The 22,764-nt window shown below is 46.9% G+C and overlaps 1 protein-coding gene across 3 annotated transcripts in view; it reads left to right on the forward strand.

Moving 5' to 3' along the window:
* SLC24A3 (solute carrier family 24 member 3) overlaps positions 1 to 22,764 on the forward strand; it is a 179,470-nt gene that overhangs the window by 137,094 nt on the left and 19,612 nt on the right. For 2 of the 3 annotated variants that reach the window (XM_074578694.1, XM_074578692.1), the window contains exons 7-12: positions 9,457 to 9,531; positions 14,106 to 14,131; positions 15,805 to 15,858; positions 17,415 to 17,560; positions 20,476 to 20,636; positions 21,206 to 21,482. In XM_074578694.1, coding sequence (XP_074434795.1) covers positions 9,457 to 9,531; positions 14,106 to 14,131; positions 15,805 to 15,858; positions 17,415 to 17,560; positions 20,476 to 20,636; positions 21,206 to 21,482 — 739 coding nt within the window. The remainder of the gene's footprint in view (positions 1 to 9,456; positions 9,532 to 14,105; positions 14,132 to 15,804; positions 15,859 to 17,414; positions 17,561 to 20,475; positions 20,637 to 21,205; positions 21,483 to 22,764) is intronic. The other variant, XM_074578693.1, reaches the window with a different exon arrangement.

Here is a 22,764-nt window from a genome sequence, read left to right on the forward strand (position 1 = left end):
ACCCAGAGACGTTGCTCACACCAATGTTTCTGTTCCCTTCAGGGACAGTAAAGTGGGAATACGCGTGATTGACTCACAGGTTCATATCTGAGTCTGGCAGATGATCACTGGGGGAGCAGCAAGGGGGAAAAGTATACCCTGTGATCTCTGCTGTATTTGATTTGCAGCTAATGATTATTAGCTTCTGATTGACCGATTTATTCATTGCAGGTAAGATTTAATAGTGCCTAAAGCAGGGGGACTTTTGTGAAAATTGACTTGCAAGTCCTGATGGTCAGGCAGTGCCTCTCTTTCTAAACGCTGCTGGAAGATAGCGGTAATTATTTTCAGAAATTCCTTCCTGCCTTATATCTTCATTACAACTGCTCTAGGACTGATACACTTAACACCAAGAGAGAAAGTGTGTGCAGAATATTAAACACGCAGTTGCTATTTCCCATCTGTTTGGTCATGACCTTTCAAACAGCACAAAGCCTGCAGCCTCTGAATCACAGACATCACCTTTAGCGCTCCCTTTGCTGTTTTTCCTGGCGGCTGAACACTGCAAGGTGCTGGGGGCTCTCCCTTGGGACAGGGAGAACCTGCCTCCACCCCGCCTGTGTCCCCCAGGGGCTGCTCTGGAGCCAGCAGAAACACTGCTGTCCCTTCTGGCAGGATTTGCCTTCTTCAGTGACAAGGAAGGATCACGAGCCCAGTTCGTGAGACATTTTACTGAGAAGGTGAGGGAGGTTTCATTGAGGCGAAATGACCTCAGAGAAGGTATGAAATGCATCGGAAGAGTATCCCCAAAAGGCCCACGGCGTGGAAGGATGTGGCCAGAAGTCATGTGGCAGACTTGCTGGCAGACGTCAGGAAAAAAGTCCCGCTGGTGAGGGCTGGGAGCCTGCAGTGTTTGAGGACTGACGGGCAGCTTCTGAGATCCTGCTGGACCTGCTTGGCTGATTCTGTGTCTGAATTATGGAGTGGGTCAAAGTGCCACCAGAAACTCGCCACCGTCTAAACCAGGCCTGGCTACGGGATTTCTAGTCTGCGCTTCTTAGCTCAGGCACAACCCCGTGTTTTGCTGTGGGAATGACGCTGGTGAAAATGCGGCCTCCAGGTACTGCTGGGCAAGTTCACGAATGGTTTGCAGCAGCAAACAAAACGAATGGATGCTGGTAAGGTGATTAACACTAGGGCAAAAAAGACCTAAACAGAGAGAAAAATTCTGTCAATACAGAGCGGCACATGAACGAGGTGGGTACGAGTGAGAAATGAGCGTGGTGCAACAGCTCAGTAAGTGTGTATCTGTGATATTTGTGAGTCCCCCATTTCTGAAGGATTACAGCCCCGTGCAGTCCCACGGGCATTTATTCTCCAGTGCTGCTGCTGGATAAAAAAAATTCTTTCATCTCCTGTACAAGGAAGGGAGAGTGCTTCATTAATTCACCCGAGCTTAGGCCATAGGGCTGGGGGCAGAACAAGGACTGGATTGCTTGAGTCCCAGGCGAACACCTCCAGGCTAGCTCTCTTCTTTAGTATAACATATGGGGATATGTCTCCCAGGAAACATGCAGAGCCTCTGCAGTGGCTTCTTGCTGAAAGTCGTAGATGGATCTACAGCCTAATTTAATATAGAGATGAATACAAATAAGGCAGTGTCACTCTCTCACATTAATATATGATGCTTCATTGATATCACGACCAGCGAGGATGAACAGGCAGGTGGCAGGATCCTTGTAATTACCTGAGCTGAGCAAGGAGTTCTTAAAATAATAAATGGCAAAGTTAAAAGGCAGAGCCTGTGCCTGTCAAGGGAAATTGAGAAACCCTGAGAGATCAGTCCCTGTCAGGGCTGTCCCGGAGAGTGAGGTCCTTGACAGATTCACCAAAGGCAATCCTGGATATTTGGCTCCTCAGAAGTCAGGATTTCCCAGGCTGCTGTCAAGACAGGCAGAAAGAATTTGACTTTTCTTGCTTTTCCATACAGATTGACAGATGCTGGAGTAGCACAAAATCTGAGTCTTTTAAACTTCTCCGGTTTGAGCTGCTGTCTTCTGAGGGATGTTTCAGCTCGGTGCATTGGTCATGGGACAGGAGAGGGTTCCTCAAGGTGTGGACTGTCCAGAGCAGTCTGCTGCGGCCACCAGCCACTTAATTCATCTGGCTTGCAGCCCGCGTGCAAGTTGTCCCTGGAAGTGTGAGCTGCCCCCGAGGTCAGCCACCAACTCTAGGCCTGGACCAGTTTCCAAAGGCTCAGAGCCTTGCCTGCCGTTGCCCAACACGTGGGAGCAACTCATCAGCTGCACACGTATCCACACACAGACGCATGAGGGACCTAAGGAGTGGGGCCAGAAGTGAGCCATGGCTTATCATGGTCCTCTGCTTGCACTGGAGGAAGCTTGGTGACTTATCTGGTGAGGGAGGTTGGGCGCCATCGGTGTTCACCCCCTGTGAGATGTACGTGACCAGGAAGATGCCAGAGCTCAGTTGCAGGAGAGCTCTGTGTGAGAGAGACACAGACATCTCTGTGGCAGGCAGCAGCCCTCTCTGTTTGGTGCCCATCTTTGTAACGGTGTAAGGGCTTCAAGGAGCTGCCCCAGAGGTTTGTTCGTATTCCAAAAAAGCTCCATGAGTTTTAAGGGACACCATGTGTAGGAACTGTAGGGATCCCTTTATTTCTGTCTCATTCACATACATATCTCCTTAACTGCAGTGACTTCTCAGATTCGAGTAAAACTTAGGCTGTATTTAACGAAATAAAAGGCAGTGGGAACCTATTAAATTTTACCTGATCATGGTAGATTTTCTTTATTTCTACCCACCACTGACACAGATGTCAAACTGCTCATAACTTCAGTTTTGCAAATGAAGCACAGTTCTATCTTTAACTGTCTGGTGTACAAGGATCCATCCTTGTAGGCAGGTTTTGCTGTGTCCAATCAAGTCATTTCGCTCTCTCCCAAGTACCTGGTGGAGAAAGTGTCTCAGTCGTTTCATGGAAGATATTTTAATTTTCTGCTTGGCTTGGCTGAGCAGCTGTGACTTTAGGATGATTGGTTGGATTTGCATAAGGTCATTAAGATCCAATAATGATGTTTATTGCTAAGACAGCTGCCATTTATATTCATCCAGAGCAAGTAAAATTAAACCTCAACTAATATCACTGCTATTACCAATGCAGTTCACGACAATGAAACCCATCAGTAAGTGAAGATTTCACAGCGGACTGTAGGTAATTCTCTTCCTGAAACTCTTGACCCACTGGAGCGATGGTAGGCTGTGTGAGCACAGCAGGCTTTCTCTAAATGAACGCTGATTTGGTTGTGGCTGGGGTCGTGTTTGGACAGAAGAGGGACTGGGATCCACTGGATCCCAGAAGAGGGCAATGACTGGGACAATGCGAAGCGGTATCACTACCGCATTCTGGAACTACGCTTGTGTTGCATCTGGATGGGTGAACAGCAAAATACGTATGCGCCCTGAAGCTTCTCCCTTCCTAGTTCTCTGTAGCTGTGGCTCGAGATACTTCAGCTGATAGGCCCTGCTGTGACCTGTCTCTCTTCAGTGGGGTGCAGCAGTGCTCGGGTTTGGTTCCTGAGAGGTAGAAACCAGGGCTTCGCTGAGGACTGATTTCTGCAAACCATGAGGAAGTAGAGTGCTGCTGGATTTCATCTTCATGTTGCCTTCAGGATGAGAGATGGTATTCAAGGTAGAGCCCTTTTTATTTTTGTATAATTCCAAATGCGTAATACATGTATTAATTCCAAATTACTGTCAGTCTGATTTCCCTGAAAATCTGTCCCCAATCTCCGCCTGAGTTCACTACTTAGTTTAACATTTGCCAACATTTAGTCATTTATCTTATTTTGACCGTGAGATCCTATTATATTATCACAGGGCTGATTAGGAGTTTTGTCACGGATTTGCTGAATGGCATTGTCAAGAAAACAACACCTTCTGGAGGGGACCCCACCAGGCTTTACAAGTGACGCCTCAGCTGTGAGGGTAGGTCCTGCAAACCAGGAGTAGTGTGCGAGGAGATTCCCACCGCACGTCTTGGTGCAGCTGATTGAAGAGGCTGACGCAGCACATTGCTGCTGGCTGCTTGTGATGTTTCAGGGTGCCTGCAAGGTATCACAGTGGGCAGGAGTTTTGTCAGTCAGCACAGACGAACATTCAAAAGCCAGATCCCAGACTCTGTTCGGGTGGTGTAAGATCTTCCCTAATTGCTTCTGCGCAGTCCACATCAAAGAGGGGCAGCATGAAGAGCGACCCAGATTCTCTGCTTCTGGATGCCTTTTGACAAGCCCTTAATGAGAATTTAAATGCATTGAATGAAAACTTGAGGGAGCAGCATCTGCTGTGAAACCACCCAGTTGCCTGCCTGCTCCTCCCGTCCCCAGCCTAGCAGAGCCTGGCAACGGTACATATTCCCTTGGCTTCCCATCTCTGAGGAGGGGGAAAGACAGCAGCGGGGAAAAGGGGCTTGTGTTTGCTGCCTGTTCTCTTAACCTGTCTTGCAGCATTGCCAGGTAAGGCTGTGTCAGTTTACAGTCATCTTTCAGGCTGTAGCTGTAGGTTAAAAGAAAAAGCTGTTTCTCCAGGAAAGAGCTTTGTGACTCTCAGTACAGCCTCATGAAAACTTTGTGGAGTGAAATTCCAGACCGGTGATTAATTTGGAAGCACCCTTGGACCCCAGAGCTGCACAGAAGGGCCTACCCAAACTAGCGACCATGATCGGTCCCATTTGCTTGTGGTGCAGTGCTGTAGGAGGCATGTTTGTATTAAAACTATGTCTAATGCATTAGAGACATTTGACCACTTTCCTTTAAAACTCATGAGAAATGTTCACCTTTGCCCGAAAACGCATTCTGCTGTGCCCGAAAACGCATTCTGATGAGTGGCAATCTCTCTGCCAAGATCTAACATCAATGAACAAAACTACGCACGAGGAGTCAACAACACCGTGTGCTCCTCAGCTGTGAAGGAGATGCTTCCAGCTGTGAGACACTGAGCGGTGGATTCCCCATCAGCACATCTCTGTTGATCTCCGTAGAGTCTTAAGGCTAATCACCGCAGGGATTGCCTTTAATCTTTTTACACCCTCACCCAAGCATTCCTGCCTCTCCACATTAACAAATTAAGTTATTAGCTCTTAATACCTGAAGATCTAGACCTTCTATGCCAGAGGGTAACAGAGAAATAAGATTAGGAAGATTGCTTCCAAAGCCTAGCATTTCCAGGCAGTGTGTGTAGCCTATCATTCAGCCCAAGAATGTCAAGCAAAGAATGGGCCATGAGAGGAGGATAAGCCCTGGAACAATTCAGAGTGAAAAAGGTCGCTGAAGAACGTGGATGTGCTTAGATAACGTTTGACATGCTTCCCCTGGAAGGTTGAGCAGAGAAAATATCAAGCAGCCCATACCCCTCTGGACTGCCTCGTGCCTTCGTTGGCAGCAGTAGAAGCACAAAGGTCCTTATTAAGGCAGCAGCAGCCATGTTCCGCATCACACACTTCATCTCGGGCCCATCACCGTAACGGGGAGAGCAGGCAAGTAGCAGGCTTTAAAATGGCCAGCTGGATTGCCTCCGCCAGCAGGTCTCTTCTGGATGGGAGAAGAGATTCTGCACAGCTAAGAGGAGAGAAATAATTTGGAAGAGCAGAAGAAAGAAGGGTCAATTTTATACAGAGTAAATGAGGAAGCCCTGGGGTGGGGCATGGAGTATATTGCCAGAGGCCCTGGGTGCCCTGAGCTAATTTTGGTGCCAAGAGCAGAAGGTGCCATTGTCTGATTTTCAGTGTTTTTCTTCCTGGTGGCTTATCTCCATGTGTGTGCTAGATGGAGGAGGTCGTGTGTCCTGCATGGGGCTGCTGCTTCAGGAGTTCAGAACCGCGGAAATCAAACTGGAACTGATAAGGTCTTTATTTCTCTGCTCTCCAGCCCTTCAAAAAGGGAAATAAGCATTCTGAGTAGTAAATGTTATACATAAGAGTTTGCAGGCTGGACGTTCATTAATGAGAAACCAAATATCTAATATGGGTCATTTTGCCATAGGAATGACGCTGCAGCTTGCAGGTGAGCATGCACTATGGGTCCTCATCTGTGTCAGACCCGTCAGGGGTTGCTCTGATTTAAGCCTGGACTAAAGAACTCTTCCTTTCAGCTCTAGGGATTCAGTCACCATTGTAGTAGTCAAGAGAGGGCTAATAGTCACTGGTCTGGAGTTTGGATTTTGGGTATTTCCTTCAAAAAGAGGAAATGTGTAGCCCGACAACCGCTGGTTTTACAACTGCCTCTTTATGCTCGGCTCCCAAAGGACCAGTTCTCCACTGGCTTACAGTATTGCTGATTTAAAACTCAAATTTGATCATGTTTTTGCCTAAGCTGATTGCTTCCCTGATTTCCTTTCTGCCTTGGTCTGCTAAACTGTAATTTAAGTGGTTTGCAGTGCATTAAGATTTATGTGGGGTCCTTGGTTTGCTGCAAGACTATATGGCACGACTTAGACATTCAGGGTCTTGACAGTTATAAACTAGAATACACGATTCTTGTCAGCAGGCTGAAAGCACTGCCATTTCCCTCAGTGCTAATTAGCTCCTTTTACCCTCGGTGCATGATTACCTTGTGTGCATGACTTTCCTATATCAGATTGTTCTCCCTAGTGATGAGATGGTTCAAAGACTTCAGTTAAACGGCTCACGCCCTAAGGAGAGCTGAGATTTAATTGCCCCATAGTTACTGCGTCAGGGAGACCTACTCGGATGTCTGTGAAATGCGAGCAGCCTGTGCAAGTCCCAGGCACGAGCACGTTCCCTTCAATCCAGTCTGAAATCAATACAGGAGTCCTTGCGATTCCCACAGTATCTTGGTCTATGACTTTTGCCCACTAGGTCCCTGCTAGATAGGTCCAGACACTTAAATGTAGCTTAACGTTCTCATGCAGGTGTCTGAGGAAAATTCCCTGGAAAAAATACTGCAGATTACCTTCAAGATTATTGTAGAATATCAAAGAACAGGAGAGATACTAGCTTGACTCATAGTAACCGGGACATCTTGCTTTCATAGGTATGCTGTGCTGCGTGGTGACCCCTTATACCCAGGAGGGAGTTTATTAGATAGAAGAGTGACAGTTTCCAGCAAGCCTGCTCATACGGGGCTTGTCATTTGTTTCAGAAATGTTGTAACTTTTATTATGCAGAGCTTAAGTTTACAGCGATAAAATCCCCACCAGCATCCATGCTGACGGAAGTGCATAGGACCTTAAGCAGCATCATAAAAGCTGGGTGGAATAATGTCAAATTATTTTATAAACTTCCTTACAAAAATTGCTCAATCAAAATGAAGGGACCCACTGTCTGTAAGACGTGAGATTTAATTAAGGATGTCTGAATAGAATTATGAACCCAGCTCCAGGTTTCCACATTTGGAAATTTCCATCATAAAGCATCTCATTCATCTATCCCTACATGCATTGAAATGTATTGTCAGCTGGTATAAATCTAATCCGACTCAAGGACTTTAAAGGCCTGCTTTTTTATTTTAGATAGGAGTTTCTTACATGTCAATGGTTGCATAAAGACACTTTACACTGGGCATAAATTACATCCACTTTAAAAAGCTATAGTATTAAGAGGCTGCAGAGATTTTTAAGTATAATGGTCAGCATCTTTTTACAGCATTTGTTTTGCTAGCAGTTCTGGAAAATTCCAATATTGTAAGAGTTAAATTGCAGAGAAATCTGGGAAACTGTTTTAGCTAGCACTCTGAAATAGGACCTTTTCTTAGATATCATAGAAATGAAAATGAAGCCACTGTTTGTTTGACTGAATTCACACACAAGCATGACTGGAGGATGTGGTCAGAAAATTCATTTATACATTCAGGGGCCAGATCCAAGTCAGTGTAAATTAGCCATCTCCCATCTGCCTCCTTGGGGTTTACACCCGTGAAGGATGTGACCCCCAGCGTTTGAAATGCACTCCAGAAATGGGAAATAAAGATTAGAGAAGAAGCTTCTACTGAGGGGACTTCCTAGGGCTGTGAATGATATAATCATACTGAAGACGTTACCACCACATGATTGCTTTTAATCTGCCCGTTTGAATACTGTTAATGAAGTTAAAGGCTAACTTATTCACTGGTATTTTTTTCTTCTAAGATCTGAATTGCAGGCTCGTTCAGCCTACAATGATGATTCCTCCTCATTTCTGTGGCTTTGGAAGGTGTCAAGTGAAATGAACAGCACGGCGGTCCCATTTTATCCTCTGTTGCATATAAATTCCTGGGGTTTGTTCTTAATGCTTTGCTGGAGTGTTAACTTGAGTCCCAAAACCTGTGCAAGTGCACACGGAGCTGTACTGATGCCCATCGGTGTGGAGGGTGAAGCCGCGTCTCTGCCAAGGTTCAGACTAGCAGCACGCTGGGGATCTGGCTGCTCAGCGCTGTCGGACTCTTGTTTTGCATGTGACTTCTGTTGTCCAAGGAATCCCCCCCGAATGACCCCTTGACCCATCCTGAATGAGTCAGCATGGGTCAAGATGAGACTTTTAGCAAGGAGAAGGCCATCATCCAGCAGTCTAAAATTCCTGGAAACCCAGTGTATGAGATGCCAGCAACGAGACTTGCGGTAGATGTAGGCACGTGGTGGTAGGACAAGGATGGGGAAGACCCACATTGCTAGGCAGCAGCTGGGGACTGTGTCTGGTGGTGCTCCCCTGCCTACTGGACCATTGCAAACCTTGTGCTCTTGCTCAGCATTTCAGGCTCGTTTCCTCTCTCAAGGAAGGCAGGAGTCTCAAGGTTGGGGAAAAGTAATACAAGAAACAGATGTGAACCGTAGGGTGGGTGGAATCGAGTGGTCACGTCCTGCCCCAAAGACTTGACAGGGCTGTTCATCTCCTGTGACCATTCATTGCGGAGCGTCAGCACTGGCACAGAAGGATCCTGCTGGTAAAGCTGAGCCCCACTGCCCCACACCTGCCTGTGGTTCAGCCACCGCCGGCTGCAGCACACAGTCAGACCTGGGGGACATCTCAGGCTGCAGGGCCTGCTACTGCAGGCCCTGTGCTGTGTATGTGGGAGGGAGAAAGGGATCTCAGGTAGCCTGCTGAACACATGGGAAACTTCTTTGTCATCCATAAATACTTGGGATTTGATTTCCCTTTCCGTGGCTTTGACAACACTGGTGTGATCTGGCATGTCTGGGACTTTGTATGGAAGTCATCTGCTGCCCGTGACCTCATACCTTTTACTCTTTAGATTTGGCCATCAATCCCGCCATCTTCTTAGTGGCTGTTCCTCGAGCAGCTGCAGAAAGCCAGTGCGTTTCCTGGCTTGGGTCTCCTCTTCGTGTCCTAGTATGCGTGGGGACAGCTTACACAGAACGACGGGCTTAACTTTGGCACTCAATGTTAGCGTGGCAGTCGTGCTGGTGAGAGCCTGGCTGACATCCTCTCTTTACCTGTTTTCCCAGGTCGTTGCACTGTCGTCGTGGAGTCTCTTGAGAGATTCGATCTACTATACACTGTCAGTTGTTGCACTCATTGTGGTAAGTTTTTGAAAGTTATTTTTCTGGGGGAGCCCATGCCTACTTCCCCCTGTAAAGGGAATCTGCTAAGAAATCATAGTCTTGTAGCTAAGATCCTAGCTCCAGGAGTCACACGGTTTTCTGCTTGGGGAAGAATGTACTGGTGATCTCCCCGGTTCCATACATAGAAAAACGTGGCCCAAGGGTAAGAGATTGAGGAGCGTCCAGAGATCCCAGAGTGATAGCTGGGGAGAAGTGCGTTGCTCCAGTCCCGCTGCGGCCGCAGGGTGCAGAGCTGAAACCCGGTGCTGTACCCCCACCGCCAGCTCTGGAGCGGTGTGTCGGTCAGTCCTCTCGTGACAGCCACCCTCACGCCTTCCTAGAAAAAGTCTAAAAGACCTGTAAGGAGGCAGCATTTGTGCCCAGAGGAAGGAGATCGTCAGCAACTGCAAAACATTGCACCTGCACCAAATCCGCTGATGAAGGCTATAGTTTCAGTAATTCTTAGCGTTGCTTCTATTCCAGCTTTCATCAAGCTCAGTAAGTACTCCCAATCTCTCAGAATTGGGCTATCCAGTGAAAAAATGTTCAGATAAAGACACTGCTGTCGGTTTAGCATTACCTTTGCAACCGATACCAAAGTCAGGAAATGTAAAGACTGAGTTTCCTGGTAACAGTTGCTACTTTGCTTTTTTTTTTTTTCCTTCTTTTTATTTTTCCCCCAGCCTAGTCTAGGCCCCTAGATTCCCTAAAGAAAGGAAGAGTGATTTTGTGAGGTTAACTTCCACGTGTAAGCAAGAAGAGAACTTTAGAGTCAGAAGATAAAAACTTCCATTTCTGATGTTTGTGCTACTTTTGTCAGTCGCAGTTTCAACAGTGTGTTTTGTCTTGCCTTCATTCTGCGCATACCTGTGTACTACGCGTATTCTGTAGGTCCAAAGGCAATCTGTCTAATCTCAAACAGAGGGTTTGCCTCAACGTGTTTGTACTTTTATTCCCCACACTGCAAGGTTAGCCTTTTTGCACCTGATGAAAAATAACTTTTCTACGTAATTATTAGCAATGAGCTGCAAAACAAAAAACTTTTTTTTTTTTTTGCTTTGACAGCTTGACAGTAACCTCATACCAAAAAGCGTTCCTGAACAACAAATTTGGCCACACCCACTAATTGTAATAAATTACATTGCACGAACTTAAAGACATCTAGCAGGCGTTCTCTTAGTTTACTCCACAGGAAGCATGGCAAGCTGCCTGGCATTTAGCCTCCTGTTGTTTGGTTTGGGTGTTTCGTTTATTGCGTGATGGCAGGCAAGTTAAAAATCTGTTGAGTCTGTCATCAGTTTTTAAATTCGTACAGCAAGATAGGTTTTTTTTTTTATGGCTGGTTCATCCTTGTGGTCGTCAGCTGCTTCGGGATGTTGAGAACCACTCTGTGTTGTATTCAGTGCACCCCTGAAATTCCCAGCTACGTATCCTATGTAATGAGAAAGTTGTATGGCTCATTAAACAGACATATCTGTTATCCTTAAGACTTTTCTCCTATACTTTATTTCTGTATAAGCCGTTCTGCGTAATTACAGAACTGCAGAAGTCTTTTTCTTTTGGGAGTGTACCCGATAATATCAGGATGCTGTTATTTTTTTCCTAAGCCTCGGGTTAGCTTCTCTCCAGTCGTTGCCCACTCTTCTACTCATCAGCTGGGAGGTTCAAGGTCTTCCATGCAGCCAGGGCAGCAGGACTGTGCAACTCTAGGCCTTAGTGGAGGCTTGAAGGCATTGCCAGAACTCTGATTCCCATGTTACAGCACTACATGGCTAATTGTGGCTTGGGAGATGTGGAGCGTGTCCCACTTCTCTTCAGCGTTACTCCACAGCAATCATTGCAAATTACTTTTAAACACCTGTTAGAAAAAACAGGGAGAGATGGGAGGAAGGGAAAACATTTTAAATGGTTAAAGATTTAGCTCCCAGCTGATTTACCAACCCTTTTATATGCCATATTGCTCCCTGGTTGATGGCAAATGAGGATTTTTCCTTTACGAGTCAGACGCTGCTTCAGTTTAAGAAGTTTCTCCTCCACTCACCCAGGGACCCTGGCTTCACAGTGGCTGGGATCTTTCCTATCCTTTTAAGGCAGAATCAAACTTAGGTGGCAGCACATTGTTACTCAAATACCGACTCTCCAGTCCCTGATGTCTCTGCTGGGAGACAAGCCACAGGCTCCGTGACCATGTGCGGTTCCCCCTTTGTTAGATTTCTGTGCGCCTTAAATTTTAGAAGGAGCTTAAATGCTTTGCCATATAGGGACGATTTGCCATATCAGGGCATTGGGACTTCTTTGCAGCAGCTGAAGTACAGTCATCTTTCTTGAGGGATGGTATTGCTTTATACATTGCACTCCACTGGTGTCTTTACTGATCATAAATACACCTGAGGGGAAATAAATACATTCCTGCCAACGCTGAGATTCAGCAGCTTCCAAAACCTTGATATTCTGCTGGGTAAATCAATGTGACTTTGTCTCCTTCTATTTCCACTAGCCAAGTAATTGCAGTGCTGCAGTAATAAATAGCAAAGCGGTATAAACTCACCTGTGTGGTGCTGCAGGCCATTTGATAAGAATGAGTGAACTCTAAATCGCAGAGATTAGAAGCGGATAAACCACCCTTACCATACTTACCTCACCTTGATTCAGCCCTGTAATTTTTATTTTTTTTTAAGCTTACTATTACAAGGTTACCTTGTCTTCTGGTAAGGCTTGGCAAAACTGTTACTCTTCATTTCCCTTGAAGGGAGAAAGATGGCTTTGTATCTTAACTTGAAGGGACGTGGTCAGAGTCATTAGTGACAAAAGTGGGACGGGTGCTATTTTTAATCACAAAGGTCAATGCCCATGCTTTCATGTCCCGTCACACCAACACATTGTAACCTAAAACAGGCCTTGTCAGATTAGATGACGGTGACTGGGAGCTGGAACTTAAAACATGCGTGTTGTTTTGTGGTCATGTTTTCTTCCAGTAACCAACATAACTATTGCTTGGTGCCGGCTGTCCCACAGGAGTTGATATTTACAGGCTCTAGAGCTGAAGGGAAGCGTTTCACTGTGCTTCCGGAGGCTTCTTCCCTTTCTCTCCCATTTCTCCGGTGCACTGCCATGGTTGTCTTTCCCTACTGCAAATACGGCATTTCCGCCTCCCTGCGCAGCATTGAGCTGAAAGCGGGCGCGGATGCCTTGGAAGGACCGAATGGAAAGTGGGCTCCTCTCCGAGGCTGACGGGGTGGAGTGGCCGCCCAGAGGCTACAGGTTGCTGTGTGCGACCCCAGCTCCAACCTCCTGGAGAGGCCCCACGCTGCCGTGAAGGGCCGGCCATTCCGGGCACCCTACACAGCGGCCAGTCGGCCTGGATGGTCCTCCTGCTGCATGACAAGCCGGGTGGCCTGGCCAGCGCTCCCGGCCACCCTGCCTACAGGCCAGGTGGCCTGGCTGGCCCTCCTGGCCACCCTGCCTACAGGCCAGGTGGCCTGGCTGGCCCTCAGGGCCTTCCTGCTGCAGCAGCCGTGGCAGGTGGGGTCACGGCACCACAGGCTGAGCCACGCTGAGGGTCCCCCCGCTCTTCATGCGGCAGCTGGGAGCGGCAGGGAGAGCAGCCCCCCACCAGGGTCCCTCTGAGGTGGAAGGAGAAGGGGAGGCAGAGGGGTGTTGCCAGCGAGGGAGGGTGGCAGCCCCCTCCGCTCGCAGCAGGGCTGGTGGTGGTGGTGGAGCCTCTAGTGGGGAAGGGCCCAGCTGTGGAGCACGGCAGCCACCTGCCGGTCACCTCCCAAATTCTGCCTCTTCACACCCCCTCCTGAAACCAGGCGTGGATGGGCAAACACCCTTCACCGTCCTGGCGTAGCGTTATTTCATCCCCAACACGGGCACACGGGAAGAGACACATTACCAAGGGGGTTTGCGCAGCACTGTCACCGAAAGCTTCAGCATCCGCCTGCAGGCGCGCTAAAATGGCGATCGCAATAGTTAAACTCAGCCAGTGTGGTGATCACGTGGATATTAAAGAAATCACAGAATGGTTCAGGTTGGAAGCGACCTTCAAGATCATCTAGTTCCAACCCCCCCGCCATGGGCAGGGACAACCCTGGGCACAGTTTTCAGCCGGCGGAATTTCACAGCAGCCACGGAGCTGGCTGTAAATCTGCATACTGGTTGCCCAGTTGCCACCCAAGAACAGGCCAGGGGAAGAGGCCGTGTCTGTGGTGAGACCAGCCCTGCGGGTCAGAGGCAGGTGCAGCCCCTTCTCTGACTCACTTCTGTTTTCCCCTGCAACCGCTTCTGCTTCGCTGCCGCAATAGCCCTGGTTACACAAGGATCCTGTGGTATTGGGGAAGGAGTACCTGCCCGCCTTTACTAGGTGAGAGAAACTTAAGGGTTGAAAAGTTCAAAGGCTGGGCAGGAGGGCAGTGCCAAAACAGACCAGAGCTTAATCCCATTGCCTTGAGCCCTGGGTTGCTCTGCCCGCTCTGTTGCATGCTCAGGTGATGAGCTGTTTTCATCTGTGATTTCATGTATAACATGCCTATTTTTAAACCTTTTCTCTACAGTTTATTTATGACGAAAAAGTTTCCTGGTAAGTATATCCATCCGTGGATCTCTTCTCTTTTCATTTTTTTCTGGTTATACCACAAAAACTGCAATAAGCGGGGTTCCTTAGGAGCGGAGGGGAAAGCTAAAAAGGTCTGCAGGGCGATTCAGGCAGCAGATTCCTGCTGTGTGAGAAACCCCAGCACAAGATGGGTTAGAATAACTCATTTTCTGAGCTAGAGAGGAGAGCATAGGGGAGCATTACTCAGACTGTTTCCTAATACAGCGACAGCAGTCGGTAGCCTCTGGCCACCCTGCAGCAGTCCGGGGATGGCGACGTGCTCAGCAGAGGCAGAGACTGCTGCTTGGGTGTCAGTGTGACAGGGATGTCAGCCCGCCTGGGAATGGAAAGGGCCACCCAAACAATCATAAATAAATGTGTTCCAATATTTGGATTTTTAATAATTTAAAAAGCAAAAGCTCCTAAGGCAATATTAAAGAGCAAATGACTGGTATAAAGAAAGAAAAAAAAAATGTTAATATCTCCATGAACGTGCTTGAAAGTACTGCAGTAGGTATGGTAGGCTAGGAGGGCTTCAGACACTTTTAAAAGTGTACTTTCAGTTGTTTTGCTTTGATGGTTTTGTTTTCAGCACCTCTCAGGGCTTGTAGAGTGATAGTGGTAGCTTTGATTTCACTCACAGCCAGTATTATTTAGATTACAAGCACTAGGGGGAGTCAGGCTTTTTGGGTTGCGTGTTTTCTTAAACTTGTTCTCGCTGGGGGATTTATGTTTCATTTCAGAGAAGGATTTCTGAAACACTGAGTTTTGCAATGGCTTGTTTTTCTTTGTTTTGTTTTGTTTTTTTAACTAAAATTGACTCGAGGCCCAATTGTAGTTGACTCTGCCCTTCAACTGAAACACATCAATGAGGAAACCGAGTGTTGAACTGCCAGAAGCAGGGAATGAGATATTGATATAGTTAGTGCAATGTCTCAAAATCCTTAAAGAGAAAATGGCCTATGAGTTTTGGTATATAGCAGCCTGATAATGGATGATTTCCACAAGGACTAGCAGTTTGCCATAGGGGATTCTGCATAGGGAACTATGCAGAATACAGCATTTTGGTCAATGAAAAAGATATTACCTAAAAAAAAGTTCTGAAAGTCATAGTCTATTTTGTTTTCATAGAAATTTAATTAGTTTGACACAGAAACAGTGGAGGAAAACCCTGCCAATATCTAATCATGCCTGCTGCATTCTCAGTGGTTATGCAGCAGCAGTAGCGAAAGTGCAGCTGCCGTTGTTCAGGTTGTCTCAGCGTGCTCGGTGTGCTTTAGCATGCTCAGAAAGCCCAACGACGTGCTTTACACCTGTGCAGGTAGAGCAGGACGGCTGTTCCCTTCCCTCTGCTGCAGCCCCCACAGGTATTGTCCTTACAGATCTTATGTTGGGTGCGTGATTTGTTCACTAAGCTTCTGGGTTTAGTCACTTGTTCTTAGCAGATGGATTGATTTGGCCAAGTAAAACCAGAGCAGAAGTCAGGAAAACAAAGGAGGCATCACACATGCCCTTTTCTAGAGGTGTGTTAAGACAACCCAAGAGGGTCAAGCCTTTCTGCAAGTTTGTGGTGTGACAGATGGGGGGAATGGCTGAACTCAGGCAGCTGACTGCCGTGCCTTGCTCTGATCTGTTTTCTGTGTTGCTCTTGTTTGCAGGTGGGAGTCCTTAGTCTTAGTGCTGATGTATGTCATCTACATCGTTATCATGAAGTAAGTCAAATGTGCCCTTGGTTTGTTTAGATTGTAAGGCTCCCTGCTCCAGTCCTTTTCCAGAGGTTGCAAAGGTAATTAAAGAGAGCTGCAGGCTGTGGGCAGGGCTTCCACTGCATCACCCAGCTTGCACACCAGCAGCGCCTCCAATAGTAGGGGTTAAAGCACCTTGCCCTGTCATGTACTTACCTGTAATTTATCCTGGTGAGGCAGGCAGAGGTTGCCTATCCCCGTAGTATAGATCCAAGGATCAGACATCTAAAGGTGGGTGATGCTTTACAGATCATACCCTGTGGGAACATACCAAGACTAATGCAGCAAGTCTGTGGCAGAGCAGAGAACCGAATCCATCTCTGAGCCCCACCAAAGCAGCCTCCTGTGACTTTGTTTTAGCATCCTTACTCAGAAATAAACACATGGGAGATCCCAATCTACTTTTTATGGGTGCAAAACTCCACAGCAATTTGTTCTTGCTTGCTTGGAGACAAGTGATAAAACTACAGAACAATCAGCATTGATTTTCTGAGCATCTGACTTGTGTAACTCCTGTCGCGCAAGTTCGTGCTAGCAAAGCTAGTCTGTTCTGCTGTTTGGTTCCCCTCCTCCTGCCTTGTTTTTAAAAGCCAGTGGAAAGGAAACCCATATTTAAACTGGAACATTCAACAAAACCTACTAGCTGCCAAGCACACCAGTGGTCTTGTCTCAACAAGTAAGAGTAGAGATTTGTTTTGAAATGACGGATAGAGTAAATATTGTGAGAGGAATTCTCAGTGAGAACAGCAAAACACTCGGGCTAGGTTGAAGGGAACACGAGTCAGAATTCATCTCACTTCTAATAATTAGAAATTTTTTTTTAACATGGAGAGTAGCTTCACCCTTGCAACAATTTACTGACCAGCAAAACAGCCAGTTGTAATGTCTGACTCTAGAACATGCTTTTGTTTTTTTTCTGAAAGCAACGCTGTCGTGTGAACAGATGTTTCATACCTTTTTGGTTATAGCTGGGGAAGTCGTCACCCTGGTTAGGGACCTCAGCCAGGTGTTCACAGTGGTCTGTCCTTGCCTTTGAGTATCGTGGTGAGATCCTCGGCTCATGTTTGTGTCAGCTCCTGGCTACTCTAAATAAAATGAGAAACAAAGATTATGGGTTTTTTTCCCCCCTAAGTTGAAACAGAACTTAGCATATGGTTGTGTGTTTCTGTGGTAGATCTTCACAGGTAAAACAACACTCACGCTCAGGTGTGATTATGTGATAAAAAGTAAGTTTGGACGATGACAAGTAATCATTATTTGCTATACAGTGTACTAATTACACATAATACATTCAAGATCCGTGTCTTGTAACTTTCGTAGCATTCTGGGTATGGAGAGGTTGCATTGTATACAACGTGGAGCTCTGGCATACGCACACTGTGGCTAGATTTCCTTAAAACCAGAGGGTTTTTCTTCCCTCCCTTAGTTGGATCGTGCAGGATATGAGTCTAGGAAAGGAAGAGCGTCGAGAAATCCACGTAGAAAGAGCAAAGGTACAGCTAGAGTTTGTTTCATTTGTGCAGGTACAACTCAACCATACATCACTGCTTTGAAAGGAAGACAAAAAACTCTGCAAATATGGTGAATGGTTTAGCAAATAACACGGAAATGGACGATAACAGCAACTGCGATGCCACAGTGGTATTACTAAAGAAAGGTAACTGTTCCAGTAAGTCACGCTGCTTGCTTGCATTATTCTGAATGTTTACAAGTTTGTCTGCTTAGTCATATGGTGTGGACTGCTTCTGTCGTATCAGCCATGAAATAGGCAGGGAGGTGGCCCTTTTGTAACCCTCCTGCCAGATGGCCGTAGCTTCTGTGCCTGAGGGCATGGCACGGTGACCTCAGCCACTGCATCCTTTGCTGCTGGAGGCAGCTCAGGCCTCCTCTGGGTAGTTCTTGCTGCTGGGCAAGTGCCTGTCTGAAAGGACCCCTCCAGCTTCAAGCCTGACTTGCCCAGGGGCTACTTACTTAGGCTGTTACAGCCATGCCATTGTAAATCCTCCTGTGGGCGCTGTTATTCTGCACTGAAGATGCCCATTTACATCTAGTACCTCCAGTTAAATTTAACTCCATTCCAAAATGACATAAATTGAGCAGGCCCTAATTATACCAGCGTACACCTTTCCCTTGGTGAAGGGAGAGTGGGGACTCTGTGTTGGTCTAGGTAGCGTGCTCTTACTGCACATGCTGTCTTGAATGTGCACAACTTTTCCAAGTAAATGCTCTTGAAGTGGATGTCACTTTGGCTGAAATATGCCCCCGATTGACTTTAGTCACAATTGCATATAAAAATGGTTGTATTTCTTCATCTTAAAAGAATTCACCCACTCCGTAGCTCAGCAGCAGTAGTTCGATATGTGCATTTGCAAGCGTGTGTTAAACTGTATTTCCAGAGGACCTTTTTTTTTTATCTTTGCAACAGTCAACAAGCACGTGCAGTAACTGCTTGGGATTTATGTGCACCTATCCACAGGAATAACACACACCCCCTAGTCACTGGCTTAACTTGAGAAGGAGCTCTGGCATGTCTAAAGCAGTCCTGGTCTCTGGCTACAGATGGACTGCCCTTTTTGTTTCACTGGCCTAAAAAAAAAATAACAAAAGTAGATCTCTCTTAAACAGTGATTGAAAGACATAGTCTGTATACGGTAAGCAACTAAACATGAAATGTAGAGGGGGTTTATTTGCTGGCATCAAACCCTTTGAGTCAGCTATGGTGTTACTGCCCTATTGCTGAGGGAAGGCTTTTCTGAGTGCTCTGCACTCTGGTTTGGGGAAGCTGCTTTTATGGGAACAGCTGTCTGTAGCCTGGAGCTCTCAACAGTGAAACTGTGCTGGCACTATGACCACACTCTGTACCAGTAAAGCTAGACTGGTAAAACTCTCCGTAAGCATAAACTCAGGCCTTACTCATCTAGGTTTACCCGGTGGCCGCAGGGTTACGCACAAATGAGGCGGTTCTGATTGTGGGATTTGGTTTAAATCTCTCCAGAATGCGTCTTTGCATGACGCTGCTCAGCTGCTGGTAATTTTTTGTTTTGGACACTTGCGGTTACTCAAACTGGCTGAGGAAGGAAGACAAAAGGATTGCTTCATTTTCTTGCAGATTGTTCCTATTTTTACTTGGCAGTGGGCCACCGGAGGTCCAGACAGGCAAGTGGCGCTGCTGTGCACACCAGCCAGTAGCATGTGGTCACAAACAGCACCAATTGCAACAGGTTGCCCGAGGGTTTCAGACACTACTGTTCGTTTTCTGAGATCTTTTCTGAACAGAGGACCAAAAAGAATCAAACGGAAGGATTTCTGTGTTTGGGGCAGTTCCCCCAAGTGCCATGCAGGAAATGCCAGCATGGAAAAAGTCACAAGGAAAAGGCGTCTGGCTGTTTTGACTTTTTTGAATATGGATGACCCCACTTACCTACCCCAATCCATGGAAACCTTCTCAGTCAGAAAAAAAAAGTGACACTAAGGCCAAGGAGATACTCTTCTGTAAGACTAGCAGTGATGGCAATAAATAGTAATCATTGAACCATAGAATTGTCTAGGTTGGAAGGGACCTTTAAGATCATCGAGTCCAACCATCAACCAACTGACAAAACCATCACTAAACCGTGTCACTAAGCACCACATCTACCTATCTTTTAAATACCTCCAGGGATGGCGATTCCACCACTTCCCTGGGCAGCCTCTTCCGGTGTTTGATAACCCTTTTGGTGTAGAAATTTTTCCTAATATCCAGTCTAAACCTCCCCTGGCGCAACTTGAGGCCGTTTCCTCTTGTCCTGTCATGAATGATTGCCTGTGTTCAGCGCTGATTTTAATATACCAAAGTGGAGATGTGTCAGGGAAGACTTCAGGTTTTCCTGCTGCCAAGTGCCAGTCCTGGTCCAGAATTCACAGGCTGAGGTGAAAAGTATAGGCACTGGCACCGTGTCACCCCAGAGGCAATGGGCACTGGCACTGTGAGCCAGCTGGAGCGTAATTCAGGTACCTGCCCCTGTCTCCTCATTCCTTTGCTCCTGCACTGTGGGTCACACCCCACGGACTGGCACATGTGCTTGCTGCCAGGTTTGATGGCACCTTCCCAGCTATGAGCTGCAAGCCCAGGATGCAGGGACCCACTTTCCATTGGCATTGGTACCCTCCAGGAACACAGTGACAAGTTCCTCACCCCTGTGTACAGTTAACGATGGGTGAGGATACTCACAGAAGTGCAGATTATAACAGTGGAATTAATGCAGATTTACTACAGCACCATTTCTGCCTTGGTGGAATAGCTGCTGTGGAAGCAGTGATCTGCCTAATGCTGGCCTGTGATGAACTGCGCAGAGCAGATTTAATTCTCTGTAATGAGCGTGAGTGGAGGTACCATGTTGGCAATTTATTTAAGGACAGAAGTGTAGGATGTGTAAAGACAGAAAATAAGGACAGCAGAGGCATATTTTGAATGGTAGTAGCTGAAGGAATGGTTCTTACAAAGGACTTGTGGAATCCGCAGGTTTATTCTTTGGAGAGCCATGTAGGGCACAGAGGGAGACTGCTGGAAGATGATCTCAGTTTCTCTTTGTTCCTTGGCTGCAGGAAATTTCCACCGTAAAGCCTCAGTGATCATGGTGGATGAGCTGCTGTCTGCCTACCCACACCAGCTTTCATTTTCCGAGGCTGGGCTCCGGATCATGATAACTAGCCACTTCCCTCCCAAAACACGTCTCTCCATGGCTAGCCGCATGTTAATCAATGAGGTATGTCTTTTATCTCCCCCTACCTCCTCTTCTTCTGAATTTGCCTTTTCCTGTAGCAGTGTCTGGGTCAAAATGGAACTCTTGTGTTTCTTCTGGATCCCTGATAGCGTCTTCCCAGATTTTATCCTTCTGACACCAACTTCAACCCTTGCTATCAGTCCCCGTGGAGATTTTCGCAGAGAAAGTTTCAAGTCATTAGTGGTTATGTTACCTGTAACTGTTGCTCACAGGAGGTGCTGCCAGCATTGATCCGACATTAATATCACTTGCACTTATTTAATAATTATATAATAATAAGTGCAAGTGACCGAGTCTGTACTTAGTCTGGCCCTAGTCTTGGAGTACTCCTGGAGTCAATTCTACAGCCACTGGTCCTTCTCTTATAAAAGTTTTATATGTGAGATTTATCTAGTCATCTGCTAGCAAGCATCATGTTATACTTGATCAAAATTCATCCCTTTTGCTTTTAAAGCCAAATTTTTAACAAACTCTGCACATCTCTCTCTGTTCCTCCTTTGCTCTTTAAAAAAAATCTGTCTTTCAGTAAGAATTTGTGCCTGTATTTGCAGAGACAAAGACTGATCAACAGCAGGACTTACACCAATGGTGAGTCAGAAGTAGCCATCAAAATACCTATCAAGCACGTGGTTGAGAATGGAACAGGCCCCAGCAACTCCGCCGAGCGGGGTGTGAATGGCACACGGCGGGACGAAGACATGGCTGAGGCTGGGAACGAGACAGAGAATGAGAATGAGGATAATGAGAACAACGAAAACGATGAGGAAGAGGAAGAAGATGATGACGATGATGACCATGAAGGGCCATACACACCTTTTGACCTACCCAGTAAGAAAATCCTGGGTTTGTGTTGTTCCAGAAAGCAAAACTCTGTTTGGGTATGCCAGAAAGCATTGCAGATGTGTGTTGAGGTAGAAGTGTCTCTGAGAGCTCTCATCAGCCTGCACCTCATAGTGTAGCTCCTGGTCACAGGTAAAAGATGAGAGGAACTGGGAAGCAGCAGGAACTTCTCAGGTTGCAGACTCCTGGGCTTGGACACACCTCTGCTGCTGCTCGTGCATTGGCCCAACGCTGCTGTTGCAGTCAGAAGGGAAAGGCAGCAATCTCCGTGGGGCGGTTCCTCCCTCAAAGCCTGGGTCACCCTCACCAGAGAGGCCCATCTGTCTCTGCTGACTGCAGAGGAAGCCGAGGATGGTGGGGGCTGCTGTCAAGGTGCCTGAATGCAGGTCAGATGTGTCTGCACCTAGGTCTTACCTTTGCTGGGAAATGAGGTGCGCTCTTACCTTTGTGGTAAGGTGTAGTACTAGTGGAGACAAGGCAGCGGTGGTGCTGGTGTGGAGAGACAACAAAAGAAGGTCCTTGGGTGCCTCTGCTTCCTGCTCTTAACTAGGCACAGCCACGGTGTCTTCTCAGTGTTTCTGGAGGGCTTAGAAAGTCAGAGCAGCTGCGTGACTTGTGAAAAACCACACGTGCCTCAGGTTGCTGAGCACTGCGCCTGCAGGATGAAGCTCTCCTTTTTGCCAAGTCCCTCCCTCTTACCCCATCAGGGCTCGAGTCCCGGGATGATTAAAACGTATCCCTGCCTTACCTTTGACTCACACTTGACATAGCTGGTGAGATCTGTGTTGTTGCTGGCAAGATCTGCTGTGTTGCAGACAAGCCAGAATACTGTAGGGACTGGCCCTGCCCTTTACAGGTGAGATATGTTTTGGGGAACTCATGTTCAGATCTCATCACTCAAACAACATAGCTATAGTTCAAGGAAGGAAAAAACCTGAGCCTTGAAGAGAGTAATTTAGATGTCCTATGGACTATGACACTAGATTCACGGTATGGGAAAAGTTGTCACGAGCCTCTGGAGATCCCTTGTTCAAACCCCTGCTCAGAGCAGGTTGCCCAAGGCTGCATCCAGTTGAGTTTTGATTATCTATAAGGATGGAGATCCGACAGTCTTTTTGGGTGCCTGTTCCAGTGTTTGACAACCCTCATGGTAGGGTAAAAAAAAAGAAAGCGCAGAATTTATGGTAGCATCTGTTCTGAATTTCCCTTATTGCAAGTTGAGTCCGTTGGCTCTCATAATTCCCTTTTGCGTTTCTGCGAAGGGCCTAGC

The sequence above is a fragment of the Larus michahellis genome, chromosome 3 (genome assembly GCF_964199755.1).
Source record: "Larus michahellis chromosome 3, bLarMic1.1, whole genome shotgun sequence".
Taxonomy (NCBI): Eukaryota; Metazoa; Chordata; class Aves; order Charadriiformes; family Laridae; genus Larus; species Larus michahellis.